This window comes from Chelmon rostratus, chromosome 17 (assembly GCF_017976325.1).
Source record: "Chelmon rostratus isolate fCheRos1 chromosome 17, fCheRos1.pri, whole genome shotgun sequence".
NCBI lineage: Eukaryota > Metazoa > Chordata > Actinopteri > Chaetodontiformes > Chaetodontidae > Chelmon > Chelmon rostratus.
Genome location: NC_055674.1, coordinates 22,470,828 through 22,491,736, shown reverse-complemented (window position 1 = coordinate 22,491,736; position 20,909 = coordinate 22,470,828). Strand labels below are relative to the sequence as shown.

Here is a 20,909-nt window from a genome sequence, read left to right as displayed (position 1 = left end):
ATAAATACTTGAACCTAACACCATTTTATTGGACTAGAGCTGTCCTATCTAGTCTGGTGCGCATGAACTGATGAAGCCTGCTTGGATGAGAGGCGAAACGTCTTCTAAGGCAAACTGACGAGGTCCAGTTGTGAACGATTGAATGCCCTAGATGCTTACTGCTTATTTGGCCACAATTCTGAACAGAAAATCAGGTACTAAGACCTGAACCCAATAGAGCATCTCTGGGCAGATCTGAAAAAGCCGTTTTCAGAGGAGAAGCCACAAAACCTCACTGTAAACTACCTGCACAACAGCAAGCAACAGACACCCACATTCAGAACATAGTGGAGCATTTAGGCGCTGAAGAACCAGACAGAGCTAAGCTAAGAGAGTAAATATTGGACAAACATTCAGCAGGTGGACATGTCGATGAGCACCTGTTTGCTAACAAGTTCAACACATCATCTTAAAAGGTGATGGTATGTCAGTGTGTTCACACCTTTTTATCTGCTTCCCCCAAGGGGCCAAGAAAAAGTTACTGCAGACTTGAAGGTCACACACAGCCAGACATAAAAACATCTGTGCGTCAGTATAGATTATTGCTAATTGCACATAAAAATGTCACTGCATTGCAATCCTCCCTTTGTTGGAGCTGTGTCAAACCCTCTTCTGTTCTCCTGTATCCCTCCCTCTCCAACATGTTGGAGGGAAGTGTGAAAAATCCTGTGGCTATCAAACACATCAGAATGTGGGAGAGAATGCTGGCTGCAAACTTAATCTGACAAAAAGTTTCCCACTGGGCTAACAGGAAGCACGGCAGGTCAAGAGCAGGCCAATTAGGGCTGCTTTCCTTTTCTGTGTGACCTGAGAGGAGCTGGAAAAAACAACAATGGGGGTTCGTGTATTGTTGGTCCTGCACGTCCAGTGTCACTGATGGGAGAAGAGTCATTCAGGGACAGGAGGGAAAGAGATGTACTGAAATATTTAGCTAAAAATACAAAACTCATTTATGACACCTATCTTGCTATGAGGATGTTAAATATGGGTCCATATTTCACTGTTTGGCTTTATCAGTCCCAGAAGACACCCACTGTTCCACCAACTCTTCCTCCAGGTGTATCTCACTGTCCATCAACAGATGAATAGTCATGAGCCAATTTGCTTGAAGCTGCTCAGAGTAAATTCTTTCTTAAGTGCATCAAAATGCAAAGAATGGTTTTAAAAATTCTGCTGTTAACCCTATATAGAGCACTTGTTTTGTGGTGAAGTGAGTGATGCAGCTCTGACTCTATTACATCCAAACTTTTCACCTTAACTTTCAGTCAGCTGCTTATGTTTGATTACCTTGTACCTGTTCCTGCTACGGTACTATTGGTCTCAGTCTCAATCCATCTATTAAACCTAGTGCTATATTCCACGTTGTGCTGCAGATGAGAATACTGTTTGTTTGTGTCACACAAGCACAGCTGTTTTCCTCTCTCTGTCTCTCGTAGCTCCTCCTTTTCCTCTTCTGTCAGGCTTCTCTGTGCTGGACTGTCGACCGTCCTGGGATTTGTTAGCACGCTTTCCATTTTCACTATGTTCATGATTTGGGTTTCTGAGGCCGAACAACTTTTAATTATATATGCAAATGTATAGAAGTTAGCATTTTTTTACAGTGTACAACATAGGCAGTGAATACCTCTAAGGACACATGGTTCATGCCCTTGGTGATATTGCTGGAAATTCAGGGAGGTTAGTGACAGGAGGAGTACATTTTGTGATTATACATATAAACATGTTGATTCGAATATACCTTGAATATTTTTTTTTTTAAACTAACTAACTAACTTTAACTGTTTAACTAAAATTAAACATAATTTGGTAGATGGCTTCTCTGTTTGGGTAACTTGGACCCCCCCCCCCCCCCCCATTTTATACAGAAAAAGATATATGTGGAGTTTCTGACATGAATGTGTTTGGACATGCAGATTGATAAACACAATCAAAACATAACACTAGAAAACAGGGTTCACAAAATATACAGAATTTCAGGGAGTGTTTGTTTTTTCCCACTTTTCTTTCCATCTCCCGGTGTTTTTTATGTTGCACTTTATATGCTTTGAAACACAAATGCATTTACTGTACGACCTGTAAAGCATCATCACAAACTGAGAGTAGAGTCACCAAAGAAAATTATTGTAAGTGTGTGTGTGTGTGTGTGTGTGTGTGTTTATGGGCAGTGCGTAAAATCATGTTTGCCTGTGCAGCTCCATAACTCTTCTTTCAAGAGGGAGGGGCAGGGGGATATGAGAGCCATATGGAGAAGGGGGGGGGCTGCAGAGTTCAGGGGCGTGCCGTTCCTTTTCAAAACTGCCTAACAGCTCCAGTCTTCTCAGAGCTCATTCCTCTCCTCCTTTTCTCCAAAGTCGTACGTAATGGTAGAACGGAGAATGAACTCTCTAGTGAAGTGGGCGCTCATCCTCTTCGTCCTCGTTTCCATCATCCTGAACATCATCCTGATCGGTATCCACTCCAGCAAGGCACCCAAATGTTCCACTCAGCGTGTCCACCCGCTGCGGGGCAAACACGACGAGCGCAGCCTCGTGTTCGCTGACCTCACTCGGGAGGAGTACTTGCAGGTCCAGCAGTACATGCTCAAGCAGAAAGACTTGGACATATCCACCAACCAGCTGACCAAGCCATCGGAAAATTTCTTGTTTTTAATAGACCTATCCCTGCCCAAGAAAGCAGACGTGCTGGCTTACTTGGACGCGAAAGGTGCCAAGCCGGTTAGAGAGGCGACAGTGGTGGTCTTCTGCGGCGCAAAAGGCTACATTAAGGAGTACGTAGTGTGGCCCCTTCCCAACCCAGCACACCACAGAGATGTCACAAAGGAGAGGTACAACATGGACCTGCCTATTACTGCGCGCACTGTCACCGTCGGGGAATACGCCTTGCTTTTCAAGTTTCTTGAGGTTGAGGTCTACTCCAAACTGAAGAAGCTCATGAAAGAGAGCTTCGACGTGCGTGATGACAAAACGCTGAGCGGGTTCGAGCAGATGCCCCGTGGAGTCCAATCGGGGGATAGAAAGACCTGGGTGTCTTTCTTCAGGGATATGGATGGCATGTACATCCACCCGGTGGGCTTTGAGGTGCTGGTGAACCATGAGAGCGTGAACGCGTCCGACTGGAGAGTGGAGCGGCTGCTTTATAACGGTCAATACGTGGACACCGTAGAAGCACTTAAAGAGAAATATGACAAGGGGTCTATTAAGAAAATAGTTTACAAAGAGTCGCCTGACTACGGTTCACTGAAACCCAGACAGAAGCCTCTGCAGATCGGCCCGCAGCAGTTTTACGCCGAGGGGAAGCGCTACAGCATCAGCAAAAACCACGTCCTGTACCTGGACTGGAGCTTCGCCTTCGGACTCAGCTCTCTCACGGGCATGAGGGTTTTTGATGTGCGATTCAAGGGTGAGAGGATAGCCTACGAGCTGAGTGTGCAGGAGGCCATGTCGGTGTACGGTTCAGTGACTCCAGGGATGATCCTGACCAAGTTTCTGGATTCAAGCATGGGGGTAGGGCGCTTTGCGCACGAACTGGCTCGCGGCGTGGACTGCCCATACGAAGCCACGTACGTGGATACATACCGCTACATCGATGTCCCAGCCCCGGTCAGATTTAGGAACTCAATCTGCGTGTTTGAGCACAACATGGGTCAGCCCCTACGGAGGCACTTCTCTGACTTTTTCCACAACAGTTACGGGGGGATGGTGAACAGCGCCCTGGTGTTTAGGACCATCACAGCGATAGAAAACTATGACTACATGTGGGATTTCATCTTCTACCAGACCGGATCAGTGGAGGCCAAGGTGCACGCCACCGGCTACATCGCCTCTTCTTACCTGGTGGATGGGAGCCTGAGGCACGGACACCAGGTGGCGGAGAAGGTGCTGGGAAACATCCACACGCACTTCATGAGTTTTAAAGTGGACCTGGATGTGTTGGGTGAGTGCAGGGCACAGAGCACTGAAGAGCAGGGCAACATGGAGAAAAAGATCTATTACCACAAAGATTAGAATCTGATATCATATCACAATAAATGTTTAGCTGTGAAAGAGCAACTGATGCAGCCATCAGTCAAAGGATTTCATGACAGAGCCAGAAGATAAGACTGATTTCCCATGCAGGTCTGAAGCTCTCTGGCTGCTATAGAGTCAAAACTAGACAATACTTTGCCTGCTATCAGTGGCAGTGTCCATTGTGGACTGAGCTGATGTGGAAATAGAGATGCAAAAATATGCATGGACAAGCAATATGTCATTCTCAGGCTACACAAGCTGAACATTAACGCTGTAAAACCAAAACAATGAGGTGAAAATAGTAATTAAATAAATAAAAATATTCATAAAAAATAAACAACTACCTGAAATAGATCTGCAGGAGCATCAAAAAGTCTACAGCAGAAAACAAGAATTATTGCAAACATTTTTGCATCATTTCCTCTGCAGGGGTGAAGAACGTTTTCCAGACCAAAGACATGGAATATGTCAACGTGTCGATGCCATGGATGCCCGATCACTACGCTATGGTCCCTCAGCTAGTGGAGAAGCAACTCAAAACTGAACAGGTGTGGCTTTGTCTTCTTTCACTTATTTGAAATATGCACTTACATGTAGGTTTCATTTCAACAACAGGAACAACAGTCTGCTGCAAAGGCCATGAGTGGTTCTTTCAGACTTTTGAGAGTGTGGAGACAACATGAAGTGTTCTCTGCAAAGACACAGTGTTATTTATTTTTGTAAAGACTGCATGTCCTTTCATGGCATTATTGGATGTTAGCTGATTTGTCCTCATTTATCACTGCCATTGACATGTATTGCGTTTAAAATTAAGGGGGTTATTCAAAAGTGCCTGTGCATTAAGATGAATAATTGTTCATCAAAAGAAACTCTTGTGGCCCTAATGTCTACTGTGACACCTCTGCAGGAGGCCGCTCTGCGTTATGACACCAAGAGTCCTCGCTATCTCCACATCGCCAGCCAAAAAACCAACCGCTGGGGTCACCAGCGCTCCTACAGGCTGCAGGTTTTCAGCTTTGTTGGGGACCACCTCCCAGAGAGCCAGGCCGAAGAGAGGGCCATGTCCTGGGCCAGGTGAGCCCTGACAGTTGCAAAGTCAAGAACATTCTCAACAATTAGTGATTGTGAACATTTCTTTTGCCTTGATGATTATAAATTGTGTTAGACAAGATGTGTTTTACAAATATTCGTAGTAGTATCTCAGAATATGACCTCCAGCAGGTTGAGTTTAAATGGAGGGAAAATCACAGTCCATACTGTTGTGCAACATGGCTGGACAGTAACAATGAGAGGCTCAGACTCCCTGTGGACGGAAGGAAGTCCTGGAGCCAGACTGTGTTTTCTCCAGTTAAGGGCTTTGCAGACAGTAAGACACATGTGCTCCCTGATGGCAGAATGCATTTCCTAAATTTCATAATGGTTCATTTTCTGACCACTCTTAGTTTCTATTCTTTATATGCTGTCACTGGGCTACATACGTACGTCCATTACGTATAAACAACATCCTCAGATTTCACCAATATGCAGACAATACTCTGCTATATGTCACCCTGTCAGTTTCAGAATTGATTTTAAGATCCTGTTGGTAATTTTTAAAGGAAAACTACATAACTTTTGGTTTGAAAAATAAGAAAATATATTGCTTTTACAAAGAAGTTGGAAAGCTGACCTTATATTCAATAAATCTAACACATGATCATTTCAATACACTCCAGTAGCTTATGGTGGGTAGCGTTAAGTCAAAGCCAAAGTCAAAGTCAGCTTTATTGTCAATTCTGCAGTACGTACAGCACAAACAGAGAATCGAAATTACGTTACTCTCAACCTCTGTGACAAGACATATATTAAAAGGAAATAAATAAAAGCTGTACAATCTAAACAATGACACATTAAGAGAGTGTAGTAGTGCAAATGTACATGGTAGTGCAACGTTTCAGAGTCCAGGGTGTGTGTGTGTGTATGTGTGTGTGTGCACACGCACGCTTACGTGTGAGTGTGTGAGAGTAATGGGGGGGCAACAGGGAGTTATAGTCCAGGTTGTGTGTTTGTGTGGAGGGAGGGCAGAGCAGGGAGAGAGTTCAGCATCCTGACAGCCTGGTGGACGAAGCTGTCCCGCAGTCTGCTGGTCTTGGCCCGCAGGCTCTGCAGTCTCCTCCCTGATGGCAGCAGGCTGAAGAGGCTGTGTGACGGGTGGGTGGGGTCTCTCGCAATGCAAAGGGCTTTGCAGGTGAGGCGAGAGGTGTAGAGGTCTTGGAGGGAGGGGAGAGAAGCACCGACAATCCTCTCAGCGGCTTTCACGATTCGCTGGAGGTTCTTCCTGCAGGACGTGGAGCAGGCGCCATACCACACGGTGATGCTGCTGGTCAGGACGCTCTCAATGCTGCCTCTGTAGAAGGTGTGCATGATGGGGGTTGGGGCTCTAGCTTTCCTCAGGTTGCGGAGGAAGTAGAGGCGCTGGTTCGCTTTCTTAGCCAGCGATGTGGTGTTGGTGGTCCAGGAGAGGTCCTCAGTGACGTGCACACCCAGGAATTTGGTGCTGCTTACCCTCTCCACCGTTGCACCATTGATGGTAAGAGGGGCATGCTGGGGGCGTCTTCTCCTGAAGTCCACAACAATCTCCTTCATCTTCTCCACATTCAGAGAGAGATTGTTGTGTTCACACCACAAGGCCAGGCGGCTCACCTCGCTCCTGTAGTCCGCCTCATCGTCGTTGCTGATGAGACCCACCACATTTGTGTCATCGGCGAACTTGATGAGGAGGTTAAGATAATGTTAGCAAACTTTAGACAGACACGGCTGTGTAACTGGCATTACTGAGTCAGTTTTCTGATGTTATGACTCTTTTCTACTTGTGCTGCTAATCAGAGCTGCTACAATTAGTTAATGAATGGGTTAGTTGATCAACAGGGGTGGCTGTACTGATCAGAAAGTACAACATTCTTGAATGGCGATAGGGTTGAAATCACCTGTGAGCCACAAGGTGTTCAGACATGGCTCAGCTGGCCTTCTACCGCCATCGCTCTCTCCTCTTTCTGGCTCCAGGTATAAGGTTGCTATCACCAAGCACAAGGACTTAGAGCAGACCAGCAGCAGTCTGTACAGTCAAAACAACATCTGGACTCCGGCCATCGACTTCAGCAAGTACATTGAAGACAACGAAAGCATCGAAGACGAGGTGTGTTGAGATGGAATCTGCATGTAAAAATAATAAGATAATGCACACACATGTAAATCTGAAAATGGATAACTAAGCTAAAAGAATTTGCTTGTGTATGAAAATGTGCCTGCAGGACCTGGTTGCCTGGGTGACCACTGGACTCCTCCACATCCCTCACTCTGAGGACATCCCCAACACAGTAACAGTGGGCAACGGGGGTGGGGTCCTGCTGCGGCCCCACAATTACTTTGATGAGGACCCGTCCATCCACTCTGCTGATGGGGTTTACATCAATGTGGGTGCTGAGGACAGCTGTGAACACAACAGGATGGCCTGCCTCGCTCAAGAGACCTGCAGCCCCGTGCTGGAGCCCTTCACTTTCCACGGCTTCGATGGAGTCATGAAGCTTGAAGACTGGACTGAATGATAGAGCACTGCTTAGGTAATAGTTAAAGAGCCCTGGTGAACTCAGAGGTGAGCTTGGGGTCATTTACTGATTTATCAAGAAGCTTGTGTCAATCTTAGCATGTGTATGGAGGCAGCTTGGGACAACTAAGTTTTTGTGAGGCAGCTGCGGTAAACAAAAAGAATGACGATTTCAGTGATACAATCCTAATCTTGAAATCCACATAGAAACAAAATATCTGAAAATGTCAAAGTTGTACTCTTAAAATTTATCTCTCTGTTCTATCACTGTTTGAATAGTGTATTGAAAGAATCCTCACTATCAGCAGTCAAAGCACATAGAGACAAGTGCCGCACTACCTTCCTGATGACATTTCATTTTCTGTACAAATAACCATCTTCTGCAAGTAGGAGGCTGTCATCTGTCATCAATTCAGTCATGTTTGTAATGGCAAAGACACAATTCTTTGTTTTTGCTCTTTGTTTTTGCTCTGTGTCTTTCTTGCTAATGAGCCACTGTGATATAAACTGTGATGTAAACATTGTAAACTGACACTGTATAGTCCGCTGTGTGTAAATTTGTGCACTGACGAATATGAACCGTTCAGTTCAGAGCAGGATCATTCTCTAACGAGGCTCGAGGCTGGGGCTACTGAATCTGACTGCTCTCTGATTCATTTTGTAGATTTTTGGCTGGACCGCGACAAAGCGGGGCCAGCTCTGTGACCTCAAAAATCTGTCCCTGACTGAGTGGTGACGTGACACCGGTGCTCTGATGTCACTTTGCGACGCTGTCACTTTTGGTCTGTGCACACTTGCACTGTGTTGAGCATAAACAAAGCTTTACAGTGAGGTGTGGACAGTCCTCAGTTATGTCCTCAGGAGCACGTTGACCATACACGGTTCAGCCATATACTGTCCTGTACTTGTTGCCTCTCAAAATAAAAGAAGAGATTTTTTGTTAAAGAAAGGGTCCAGAGATCTGCTGCATTTGGTCCTACTAGTGTGTGTTATCTTTATTTTAAAAAAAGACAACAGAGGGGATAGTTTTTTTTCCACTTATTATCAGAAAGGCGGAGATTGTCCAGTTTTGAGAGAAAATGCACATGGTGGGTATGGATAAATTAAGTACAGTGTTTGCTCTATTACACAGTAATAAATATATATGTGTCACCGTAGAAAAAAAAATGGATATTAAGATGTTGCAAAAACACCACCTAGGGGAATTTCACCCCCAGGAAATTAAACCATGGAACTAATAAGTTAGCAAGGCTGCACAGCTATCTTCTGTTGTGTTCACATGTTTTTATCTGCTTCCCCCAAGGGGCCAAGAAAAAGTTACTGCAGACTTGAAGGTCGCACACAGCCGGACATAAAAACATCTGTATGTCAGTATTCACAGTCAGAATAGCTAATTGCTAATTGCACATAAAAATGTCACTGCATTGCAATCCTCTCTTTGTTGGAGCTGTGTCAAACCCTCTTCTGTTCTCCTGTATCCCTCCCTCTCCGACATGTTGGAGGGAAGTATGAAAAATCCTGTGGCTATCAAACACATCAGAATGTGGGAGAGAATGCTGGCTGCAAACTTAATCTGACAAAAAGTTTCCCACCAGGCTAACAGGAAGCACGGCAGGTCAAGAGCAGGCCAATTAGGGCTGCTTTCCTTTTCTGTGTGACCTGAGAGGAGCTGGAAAAAACAACAATGGGGGTTTGTGTATTGTTGGTCCTGCACGTCCAGTGTCACTGATGGGAGAAGAGTCATTCAGGGACAGGAGTGAATATTTAGCTTAAAATACAAAACTCATTTATGACACCTATCTTGCTATGAGGAATATGGGTCCATATTTCACTGTTTGGCTTTATCAGTCCCAGAAGACACCCACTGTTCCACCAGCTCTTCCTCCAGGTGTATCTCACTGTCCATCGACACATGAATAGTCATGAGCCAATTTGCTTGAAGCTGCTCAGGGTAAAATTTTTCTTAAGTGCATCAAAATGCAAAGAATTATCAAAAAAATTCTGCTGTTAACCCTATATAGAGCACTTGTTTTGTAGTGAAGTGAGCGTTGCAGCTCTGACTCTGTTACATCCAAACTTTTCACCTTAACTTTCAGACAGCTGCTTATGTTTGATTACCTTGTACCTGTTCCCGTTCCTGTACAATTATACTATTGGTCTCAGTCTCAATCAATCTATTAAACCTAGTGCTATATTCCACGTTGTGCTGCAGATGAGAATACTGTTTGTTTGTGTCACACAAGCACAGCTGTTTTCCTCTCTCTGTCTCCCGTGGCTCCTCCTTTTCCTCTTCTCTCAGGCTTCTCTGTGCTGGACTGTCGGCCGTCCTGGGATTTGTTAGCACGCTTTCCTGAGAGCAGGCATCGCAGGCACGTCTCAGGTTCCTGATTAAGTCTCTCGGTTTGGCCGTTGGATTGGGGATGGTACCCAGACGTTAAGCTCACTGTTGCCCCGATCATCCTGCAAAACTCACGCCAGAACATAGAGATAAACGGTGGTCACCTATCTATACCTATGTCTTTGGGCAAACCATGAATCCGGAATACTTCTTTCATGAGCACTTTGGCCGTTTCTCTGGCCGAAGAAAGCTTAGGCAGGGCAATAAAGTGAGTCATTTTTGAAAAACGATCTACCACAGTGAGGATGGTGGTATTACCTCTGGATGTGGGAAGTCCAGTCACGAAGTCGACGGAGATGTGAGTCCAGGGTCTGTGCGGCACATCCAGGGGTTGTAGGAGTCCCATGGGGTTCTGCTTTGGCATCTTATTTCTACAACACACTTCACACGCTTGCACATATTCCAAAACATCGTTTCTAAGCGTAGGCCACCAAAATCTCTGTTGTACCACAAATAAGGTGCGTTTAACCCCAGGATGACAAGTTAGCAAAGATGTGTGTGCCCACTGAATAACCCGGGACCGCAGCTGATCCGGTACGAACACCCGGTTGCTGGGGCATCCCGCTGGGGATTCTTTTTCCCCATTGGCCTGTTGCACATAATTTTCTATCTGCCATGACACTCCACTCACCACACAATTCAGTGGCAGGATGGTTTCTGGTTCCTTGGCGACCGGTTCCGGTTCATACAGTGGAGATAAGGCATCAGGTTTGACGTTCTGTGGCCCTGGTCGAAATGAGATTGAGAGCAGGAACCGGCTAAAGAACAGAGCCCATCGGGCTTGTCGTGAATTGAGTCTTTTTGCCTTTTTAATGTATTCTAGGTTTTTGTGGTTCGTAAGGACCACAAACGGTTGTTCAGCCCCCTCCAACCAATGTCTCCACTCTTCTAACGCCATTTTCACGGCTAACAATTCCCTGTTCCCCACATCATACTTTCTCTCAGCCGGGGCCAACTTATGTGACAGAAAGGCACAGGGATGAATCGTCTTGGGAATTACGCTGAGATAGGACCGCTCCCACGCCTTCCACCATGAACTGCCGTTGGGGGTCGGGAACAGCAAGTACTGGAGCCGAGGTGAAGGCAGATTTCAGCAGCTGGAACGAGGCGTCCACCTCTGGAGACCACTGAAAGGCTTTTTTAGAGGAAGTTAGAGCATGGAGAGGGGCAGCCACAGCACTGAAATGTCTTATACATTTGCGAAAGAAGTTAGAACCCTAAAAACTGCTGTAGTTTCTTTCGGTTAGTGGGGGTGGGCCAATCAGCCACCGCACTCACCTTTTCAGGATCCATTTGGATCTGATTCTCCTTGATTATGTAACCCAGGATGGAGACCTGTTTCGTGTGGAACTCACATTTTCCTGCCTTCACATAAAGATGATGCTCTAATAAACGGGACAGAACTTGGCGGGTGTTGCGTTGATGTGACTCCAAATCTGGGGAAAATATCAAGATGTCATCCAGATAAACAAAAACAAAGTCATTGAGGAATTCTCTTAATACATTGCTAACATACCCTTGGAACACAGCGGGGGCGTTGGTTAGTCCAAACGGCATAACCAGGTACTCATAGTGTCCGCTGGGTGTATTGAAGCCGGCGTGTCGGATGCGGATGAGGTGATAGGCATTCCGGAGGTCCAGTTTGGTGAACCAGCTAGCCTGTTGCAAAAGCTCAAACACAGAACTCATCAAGGGTAATGGATAACGATTTTTTACCGTGATTTCGTTGAGAGGGCTGTAGTCGATACAGGGGCGGAGTGTCCCGTCTTTTTTCTCCACGAAGAAGAATCCTGCTCCAGTCGTGAGGCGGTAATGCTGTTGCTTTGTCTTTATTAAACACTTCTTTAAGGTCCCAATAACACTGCCGCACCTTGGCCAAGTCTGGATACCGCTTCTCCTCTTCCTCCGATGGCTCCGCGAGGTCAGGTTCAGGATGGTTCTGACTGTGAACAGACTCAACAAGGTTAGCACCATCGGTCCCTCCCCACCCTAGGATTTTACTGGATGCCCAGTCTAGTTGGGGATTGTTTCTTTGATGCCAGGGATACCCCAGGATGAGGGGGTGTTGTGCCTAATTAAACAAATGGAACATAATGTCCTCTTGGTGAACCGCATCAATAGTCATATGGCAGGATTCAGTAAAATGAGTCACTTGGAAAATGAAACTGCCATTTAGAGCGCTAGCCCTGAGCGGGTTTGCGAGTTTTTTAACCCCGAGCTGGTATTTCCAAGCCAACCCCCAGTCCATGCAGCTCTCATCAGCACCTGAGTCAATAAGCACCTCTAGTTCTACTAAATGATTATTGAGTTGCAAAATTACTTTTGTCAAGATTCAGGGAGGTTTGGGACTGTTATTGATTTGGCTCACCACCTCCCTCCTTTCAGGTGGTGAGCCTTCTCTTTTACCTGACAGTTCATGACTTGGTGTCCCTACTTCCCGCAGTAGAAGCATGCCCTCTCTCGTAGGCGTCGTTGCTTTTCCTCTGGACTCAGCTTTGCTTGACCGACCTGCATGGGCTCGTTGGGACCGGGAGGTGGCGGTGTTGGAGTGTGCAGATGACCCCGCGGGCCATCCCTTATGGCTTCTGGGTCGTGATTTCCACCCCTCGAAAGCAGGAAACATCTCCCTCAGGCGGTCTGATGGTGATGGACTCCAGGTCGGACGGCAGCTCCAGCGGCGCGAGCTGATCCTTGATGGGGTCTGACAACCCGTGGAGGAATGCGTCATTGAGGGCTAGACCATTCAATCCACTGTCGGCGGCAAGCCTGCGGAAATCTGTTGAATAGGTTTTTCTTAGACAGGCAAAAAAACAAAAAAAATACAAACTAAAGGCATTTAGGCTGAGAGACAAAAATATGCAAAAGACAAAAATAACGAAAGGCAATATGGCAAGGTAATTAGCTCAGGAGGGCAAGACAAGGTTCACAACAAGGCACGAGACGCACAAGACAATCTGGCACAGGACAATGGGAGACGCGGACTATATGTACACGAGGTAACAATGAACAGGTGAAGACAATCAGGGTGGGGCAGACAATCAGACAGGTGGGAAGAACACCAGGAAGTCAAGGGCCTAAAACAAGAGGAGAGTTAGGGTTTCACAATAAGACAGGAAGCGCATGACAAGACTTGACACTGTGAACAGACACATCAGACACGACAGGACATGACAATGATTTAGGTTTCTACAGCCTAACAACGTGTAATTATTATATATGCAAATGTATGGAAGTTTTTTTACAGTGTACAACATTGGCAGTGAATTCCTCTAAGGACACACAGTTCATGCCCTTGGTGATATTGCTGGAAATTCAGGGAGATTAGTGACAGCAGGAGTACATTTTGTGATTATACATATCACCATGTTGATTCTGATATTTTTTAGACAAAGTGCCTTGAATTTTCAAGGCAATAAACTAATTTAAAGGGGATTTGGAAGCTTCCATCATGATTAAGGCTGTGAGATTTCATCTATTTTTAAGTAGATACAACTGTAAGAAAATGTAGCTGAATAGTTATTAAAGTTATAAAATGAAAAATTGTCATTTTTTAAAACTAACTAACTAACCTTAACTGTTTAACTAAAATTAAACATAATTTGGTAAATGGCTTCTCTGCTTGGGTAACTTGGACCCCTGGCTGTGATGACACAAAGTATATTTTATGTAGAAAAAGATGGATGTGTGTGTGTGTGTGTGTGTGTGTGTGTGTGTGTGTGTGTGTGTGTGTGTGTGTGCGTGCGTGCGTGCGTGTGTGTGTTTATGGAACTGTGCATATACAACCTTTAACCTTGTTCTGACTTTAATAGCGGTGATTGTCGCCTATGACCGTGCGTAAAATCATGTTTGCCTGTGCAGCTGACAGAGGGTGGATTAAACCGTAGTTCCATAACTCTTCATTCAAGAGGGAGGGGCAGGGGGTTATGACATCCATGTGGAGAGGGGTGGGAAATTGCAGAGTTCAGGGGCGCGCCTTTCCTGCCTAACAGCTCCAGTCTCCCCAGAGCTCATTCCTCTCCGCCTTTTCTCCAAAGTCGTGCGTAATGGTAGAACGGAGAATGAACTCTCTAGTGAAGTGGGCGCTCATCCTCTTCGTCCTCGTTTCCATCATCCTGAACATCATCCTGATCGGTATCCACTCCAGCAAGGCACCCAAATGTACCACTCAGCGTATCCACCCACTGCGGGGCAAACACGACGAGCGCAGTCTCGTGTTCGCGGACCTCACTCGGGAGGAGTACTTGCAGGTCCAGCAGTACATGCTCAAGCAGAAAGACTTGGACATATCCACCAACCAGCTGACCAAGCCATCGGAAAATTTCTTGTTTTTAATAGACCTATCCCTGCCCAAGAAAGCAGACGTGCTGGCTTACTTGGACGCGAAAGGTGCCAAGCCGGTTAGAGAGGCGACGGTGGTGGTCTTCTGCGGCGCAAAAGGCTACATTAAGGAGTACGTAGTGTGGCCCCTTCCCAACCCAGCACACCACAGAGATGTCACAAAGGAGAGGTACAACATGGACCTGCCTATTACTGCGCGCACTGTCACCGTCGGGGAATACGCCTTGCTTTTCAAGTTTTTTGAGGTTGAGGTCTTCTCCAAACTGAAGAAGCTCATGAAAGAGAGCTTCGACGTGCATGAGGACAAAACGCTGAACGCGTTCGAGCAGATGCCCCGCGGAGTCCGATCCGGGGATAGAAAGACCTGGGTGTCTTTCTTCAGGGATATGGACGGCATGTACATCCACCCGGTGGGCTTTGAGGTGCTGGTGAACCATGAGAGCGTGAACGCGTCCGACTGGAGAGTGGAGCGGCTGCTTTATAACGGTCAATACGTGGACACCGTAGAAGCACTTAAAGAGAAATATGACAAGGGGTCTATCAAGAAAATAGTTTACAAAGAGTCGCCTGACTACGGTTCACTAAAACCCAGACAGAAGCCTCTGCAGATCGGCCCGCAACAGTTTTACGCCGAGGGGAAGCGCTACAGCATCAGCAAAAACCACGTCCTGTACCTGGACTGGAGCTTCGCCTTCGGACTCAGCTCTCTCACGGGCATGAGGGTTTTTGATGTGCGATTCAAGGGTGAGAGGATAGCCTACGAGCTGAGTGTGCAGGAGGCTATGTCGGTGTACGGTTCAGTGACTCCAGGGATGATCCTGACCAAGTTTCTGGATTCAAGCATCGGGGTAGGGCGCTTTGCGCACGAACTGGCTCGCGGCGTGGACTGCCCATACGAAGCCACGTACGTGGATACATACCGCTACATCGATGTCCCAGCCCCGGTCAGATTTAGGAACTCAATCTGCGTGTTTGAGCACAACATGGGTCAGCCCCTACGGAGGCACTTCTCTGACTTTTTCCACAACAGTTACGGGGGGATGGTGAACAGCGCCCTGGTGTTTAGGACCATCACAGCTATAGGAAACTATGACTACATGTGGGATTTCATCTTCTACCAGACCGGATCAGTGGAGGCCAAGGTGCACGCCACCGGCTACATCTCCTCTTCTTACCTAGTGGATGGGAGCCTGAGGCACGGACACCAGGTGGCGGAGAAGGTGCTGGGAAACATCCACACGCACTTCATCAGCTTTAAAGTGGACCTGGATGTGTTGGGTGAGTGCAGGGCACAGAGCACTGAAGAGCAGGGCAATATGGAGAAAAAGATCTATTACCACAAAGATTAGAATCTGATATCATATCACAATAAATGTTTAGCTGTGAAAGAGCAACTGATGCAGCCATCAGTCAAAGGATTTCATGACAGAGCCAGAAGATAAGACTGATTTCCCATGCAGGTCTGAAGCTCTCTGGCTGCTATAGAGTCAAAACTAGACAATACTTTGCCTGCTATCAGTGGCAGTGTCCATTGTGGACTGAGCTGATGTGGAAATAGAGATGCAAAAATATGCATGGACAAGCAATATGTCATTCTCAGGCTACACAAGCTGAACATTAACGCTGTAAAACCAAAACAATGAGGTGAAAATAGTAATTAAATAAATAAAAATATTCATAAAAAATAAACAACTACCTGAAATAGATCTGCAGGAGCATCAAAAAGTCTACAGCAGAAAACATGAATTATTGCATCATTTCCTCTGCAGGGGTGAAGAACGTTTTCCAGACCAAAGACATGGAATATGTCAACGTGTCGATGCCATGGATGCCCGATCACTACGCTATGGTCCCTCAGCTAGTGGAGAAGCAACTCAAAACTGAACAGGTGTGGCTTCGTCTTCTTTCACTTCTTTGAAATATGCACTTACATGTAGGTTTCATTTCAACAACAGGAACAACAGTCTGCTGCAAAGGCCATGAGTGGTTCTTGCAGACTTTATCAGAGAGTGTGGAGACAGCATGAAGTGTTCTCTGCAAAGACACAGTGTTATTTATTTTTGTAAAGACTGCATGTCCTTTCATAGCATTATTGGATGTTAACTGATTTGTCCTCATTTATCACTGCCATTGACATGTATTGCTATTGAAATTAAGGGGGTTATTCAAAAATGCCTGTGCATTAAGATGAATAATTGTTAAGTGACCATAGAAAAAACATATTAATTTCTGAATGTGTTTCCAGATATTGTAAAAGCAACAAGCTATGATTTTAAATTATAATCCATACGTCTCTTGTACACATTATCAAACTCATATTCACAACACACATTGAGTTTTAGTCGATTTGGATGCACCTGCAGTTCAGCAGTTCACAAGAAGAGATATTTTCCTCACAAGTTGGTGGAGACCAAAACAAGGTAAAATGAGAGTAAATTTTGGACTTTCATTCATCAGGTGGACACAAACATGATTACAAATGAATGCTAATCAGTGATTTAAGAAGCGCACTGGGTTGTGTTTTATTATTCTGGTAATATTGCAGGATATCAGACAGCTCAAAAGGCTGTCTGTTTCATCTTACAACCTGTCAAATAGCCCATTTGTAATGTATTGGCAGCAACCCATGATGTCCTCATGTATACTGTTTAGTAAGATAAAGAACTAATCTTAATCCACCAGTGCTACAGTCAACAAAGAAACTCTTGTGGCCCTAATGTCTACTGTGACACCTCTGCAGGAGGCCGCTCTGCGTTATGACACAAAGAGTCCTCGCTATCTCCACATCGCCAGCCAAAAAACCAACCGCTGGGGTCACCAGCGCTCCTACAGGCTGCAGGTTTTCAGCTTTGTTGGGGACCACCTCCCAGAGAGCCAGGCCGAAGAGAGGGCCATGTCCTGGGCCAGGTGAGCCCTGACAGTTGCAGAGTCAAGAACATTCTCAAGAATTAGTGATTGTGAACACTATTTTTTGCCTTGATGATTGTAAATTGTTTTAGACAAGATGTGTTTTACAAATATTCGTAGTAGTATCTCAGAATATGACCTCCAGCAGGTTGAGTTTAAATGGAGGGAAAATCACAGTCCATACTGTTGTGCAACATGGCTGGACAGTAACAATGAGAGGCTCAGACTCCCTGTGGACAAGGAAGTCCTGGAGCCAGACTCCAGTTAAAGTGCTTTGCAGACAGTAAGACACGTGTGCTCCCTGATGGCAGAATGCATTTTCTGAATTTCATCATGGTTCATTTTCTGACCACTCTTAGTTTCTATTCTTTATATGCTGTCACTGGGCTACATATTACGTGTAAACAACATCCTCAGATTTCACCAATATGCAGACAATACTCTGCTATATGTCACCATATGACCTGGTGGCCCCCTAATATATCTTGTAATTAGGATGTGACATATGATATATACTTTTCATTTGGAATGTGATGAGGGTGGCTCAGTTATTTTTGCCTCTCCTCACAAACTCCCTGTCAGTGTCAGAGTTGATTTTAAGATCCTGTTGGTAATCTTTAAAGCAAGACTACATAACTTTTGCTTTGCTTTTACAAAGAAGTTGGAAAGCTGACCTTATATTCAATAAAGCTCACACATGATCATTTCAATACACTCCAGTAGCTTATGGTGGGTAGCATTAAGCTAATGTTAGCAAACTTTAGACAGACACGGCTGTGTAACTGGCATTACTGAGTCGGTTTTCTGATTTTATGACTCTTTTCTACTTGTGCTGCTAATCAGAGCTGCTACAATTAGTTAATGAATGGGTTAGTTGATCAACATGGGTGGCTGTGGCTCACAAGGTAGAGCAGTCTTCCACTGATCAGAAAGTACAACATTCTTGAATGGCGATAGGGTTGAAATCACCTGTGAGCCACAAGGTGTTCAGACATGGCTCAGCTGGCCTTCTACCGCCATCACTCTCTCTTCTTTCTGGCTCCAGGTATAAGGTTGCTATCACCAAGCACAAGGACTTAGAGCAGACCAGCAGCAGTCTGTACAGTCAAAACAACATCTGGACTCCGGCCATCGACTTCAGCAAGTACATTGAAGACAACGAAAGCATCGAAGACGAGGTGTGTTGAGATGGAATCTGCATGTAAAAATAATAAGATAATGCACACACATGTAAATCTGAAAATGGATAACTAAGCTAAAAGAATTTGCTTGTGTGTCAAAATGTGCCTGCAGGACCTGGTTGCCTGGGTGACCACTGGGTTCCTCCACATCCCTCACTCTGAGGACATCCCCAACACAGTAACAGTGGGCAACGGGGGTGGGGTCCTGCTGCGGCCCCACAATTACTTTGATGAGGACCCGTCCATCCACTCTGCTGATGGGGTGTACATCAATGTGGGTGCTGAGGACAGCTGTGAACACAACAGGATGGCCTGCCTCGCTCAAGAGACCTGCAGCCCCGTGCTGGAGCCCTTCACTTTCCACGGCTTCGATGGAGTCATGAAGTTTGAGGACTGGACTGAATGACAGAGCACTGCTTAGGTAATAGTTAAAGAGCACTGGTGAACTCAGAGGTGAGCTTGGGGTCATTTCTGCTTGTGTCAATCTTAGCATATGTATGGAGGCAGCTTGGGACAACAAAGTTTTTGTGAAGCAGCTACCTCTAAAGCTTACTATTTAACACACTGTAACCTAATTTCTAATTTCTTTACTCTCAGCAGCCCGGTGCCGTGACTGTGTGCAGCTTTCCATACTTTGTTTTCACAGTGAGGTTGCCAAGTTTGGTACCATTATGTCTGTACTGAGACCAAAACCAAAAAAGTGCTCACAGACGATATCTGGAGATCCACACTATAGCTAAAAGGCTGCACAGAAACACTTGATGGATGAATAAACATGTTAGTCAAGGAACTGTTTCAACATATAATCGCCCTCATATTATTATTTTTGCATTTCTATTTATACACCTGTTAAACAAACAGCTCAATACTTAACACACAGGCATCGATATCCTCAGAAAGACAACAAATATTTCTGTTCTCCCAAACTGTTCTACTTCTGTTTCTAGGTAATTTATGCAGAAACCAACTCATGGCACTCATTTCTTTATTGCCTTTCTTTATATTGCGTGTTAGTGGTGTATTTTACTGAACAAGTTTGTAAAAAACATCACAACGTGATAAATAAACCTGGGACTTTCTGGGCTTCTCGGTAAACAAAAACATTGATAAATTCAACGATACAATCCTAATCTGGAAATCCACATAGAAACAAAATATCTGAAAATGTCAAAGTTGTACTTTTAAAATTTATCTCTCTGTTCTATCACTGTTTCAATCGTATATTGAAAGAATCCTCACTATCAGCAGTCAAAGCACATAGAGACAAGTGCCGCACTACCTTCCTGATGACATTTCATTTTCTGTACAAATAACCATCTTCTGCAAGTAGGAGGCTGTCATCTGTCATCATTTCAGTAATGTTTGTAATGGCAAAGACACAATTCTTTGTTTTTGTTTTTGCTCTGTCTTTCTTGCTAATGAGCCACTGTGATATAAACTGTGATGTAAACATTGTAAACTGACACTGTATAGTCCGCTGTGTGTAAATTTGTGCACTGACGAATATGAACCGTTCAGTCCAGAGCAGGATCATTCTCTAACTAGGCTCGAGGCTGGGGCTACTGGACCTCGACAAAGTGGGGCCAGCTCTGTGACCGCAAAAATCTGTCCCTGACTGAGTGGTGACGTGACACCGGTGCTCTGATGTCACTGTGCGACGCTGTCGCTTCTGGTCCACACACCCTCGCACTGTGTGAGCACAAACAAAGCTTTACAGTGAGGTGTGGACAGTCCTCAGTTATGTCCTCAGGAGCACGTTGACCATACACGGTCAGCCATATACTGTCCTGTACTTGTTGCCTCTCAAAATAAAAGAAGAGATTATTTGTTGAAGAAAAGGTTCACAGATCTGCTGCATTTGGTTTTCGCAAACACACACACACACACACACACACACACACTCTAAGTACATGATGGAAACAGATTCAGAGGACAGGATATGAGTGCATGTAAAGTTCAGTGATTGTTTGTTTGTGTGTGTGTGTGTGTGCGTGTGTGTGTGTGTGTATCTCTCTTTGTGAGAACCAGTTTGAGTTTTTGCCCTTTGGAGACTTGCTTTGAAAGGTTAGTTTGAATTAAGTTCAGGTTAGGGTAAGGGTTGGAGTTAGGGTAAGGGCTAGTCCCGGCTAGGGAATGAACATGCTCACAGGTATAGAAGTTCAAACCTGTCTCTGTGTGTGTGTGTGTGTGTGTTTGCCTTTTTAAAGTCAAACATGGCTACCTCAGGTGTTGAAGCTTTGGCCGAAGCATTTGTTTTCCTTTGTGACTTGAACTTGATGGAGGAAGGCAGTGGCAGGATGTGAGAAACAAACAAGAGCAGAGCTCCCATAAACAATCCAACAAAAACTGGCCTCAAAGACCAAGTTAGGCCACGCTGAGACAGGCGGGCGTTGATTATCATGTATGAAACCTACCTCGATTCCATGGCCCTGACGATGTCACACCCCATAGACCAT

The 20,909-nt window shown here is 45.3% G+C and overlaps 2 protein-coding genes across 2 annotated transcripts; both read left to right on the top strand.

Annotated features, from left to right (window-relative positions):
* Nucleotides 1–2,371: 2,371 nt before the first annotated feature.
* Nucleotides 2,372–9,731, top strand: LOC121620325 (primary amine oxidase, liver isozyme-like). Its single transcript, XM_041956336.1, has 5 exons — nucleotides 2,372–3,972; nucleotides 4,476–4,594; nucleotides 4,954–5,120; nucleotides 7,089–7,221; nucleotides 7,337–9,731. The coding sequence occupies exons 1-5, from the start codon at nucleotides 2,400–2,402 to the stop codon at nucleotides 7,628–7,630; spliced, it is 2,286 nt and encodes a 761-aa protein (XP_041812270.1). The 5' UTR covers nucleotides 2,372–2,399; the 3' UTR covers nucleotides 7,631–9,731.
* A 4,303-nt stretch (nucleotides 9,732–14,034) lies between these two features.
* LOC121620323 (primary amine oxidase, liver isozyme-like) lies at nucleotides 14,035–19,918 on the top strand. The gene is made up of 5 exons (XM_041956335.1): nucleotides 14,035–15,643; nucleotides 16,135–16,253; nucleotides 17,106–17,272; nucleotides 18,318–18,450; nucleotides 18,566–19,918. Exons 1-5 carry the CDS (start codon nucleotides 14,071–14,073, stop codon nucleotides 18,857–18,859), a joined length of 2,286 nt encoding a protein of 761 aa, XP_041812269.1. The 5' UTR covers nucleotides 14,035–14,070; the 3' UTR covers nucleotides 18,860–19,918.
* The last annotated feature ends 991 nt before the right edge of the window (nucleotides 19,919–20,909 follow it).

What these genes read in the sequence shown, in the direction of transcription:
- LOC121620325 (XM_041956336.1), top strand. Translation starts at nt 2,400, where the DNA reads ATGGTAGAACGGAGAATGAACTCTCTAGTGAAGTGGGCGCTCATCCTC. An exon ending in AGCAACTCAAAACTGAACAG is followed by an intron (nt 4,595 to 4,953) that starts GTGTGGCTTTGT and finishes ACACCTCTGCAG; the next exon opens with GAGGCCGCTCTGCGTTATGA. An exon ending in ACGAAAGCATCGAAGACGAG is followed by an intron (nt 7,222 to 7,336) that starts GTGTGTTGAGAT and finishes ATGTGCCTGCAG; the next exon opens with GACCTGGTTGCCTGGGTGAC.
- LOC121620323 (XM_041956335.1), top strand. Translation starts at nt 14,071, where the DNA reads ATGGTAGAACGGAGAATGAACTCTCTAGTGAAGTGGGCGCTCATCCTC. An exon ending in AGTGGACCTGGATGTGTTGG is followed by an intron (nt 15,644 to 16,134) that starts GTGAGTGCAGGG and finishes TTTCCTCTGCAG; the next exon opens with GGGTGAAGAACGTTTTCCAG. An exon ending in ACGAAAGCATCGAAGACGAG is followed by an intron (nt 18,451 to 18,565) that starts GTGTGTTGAGAT and finishes ATGTGCCTGCAG; the next exon opens with GACCTGGTTGCCTGGGTGAC.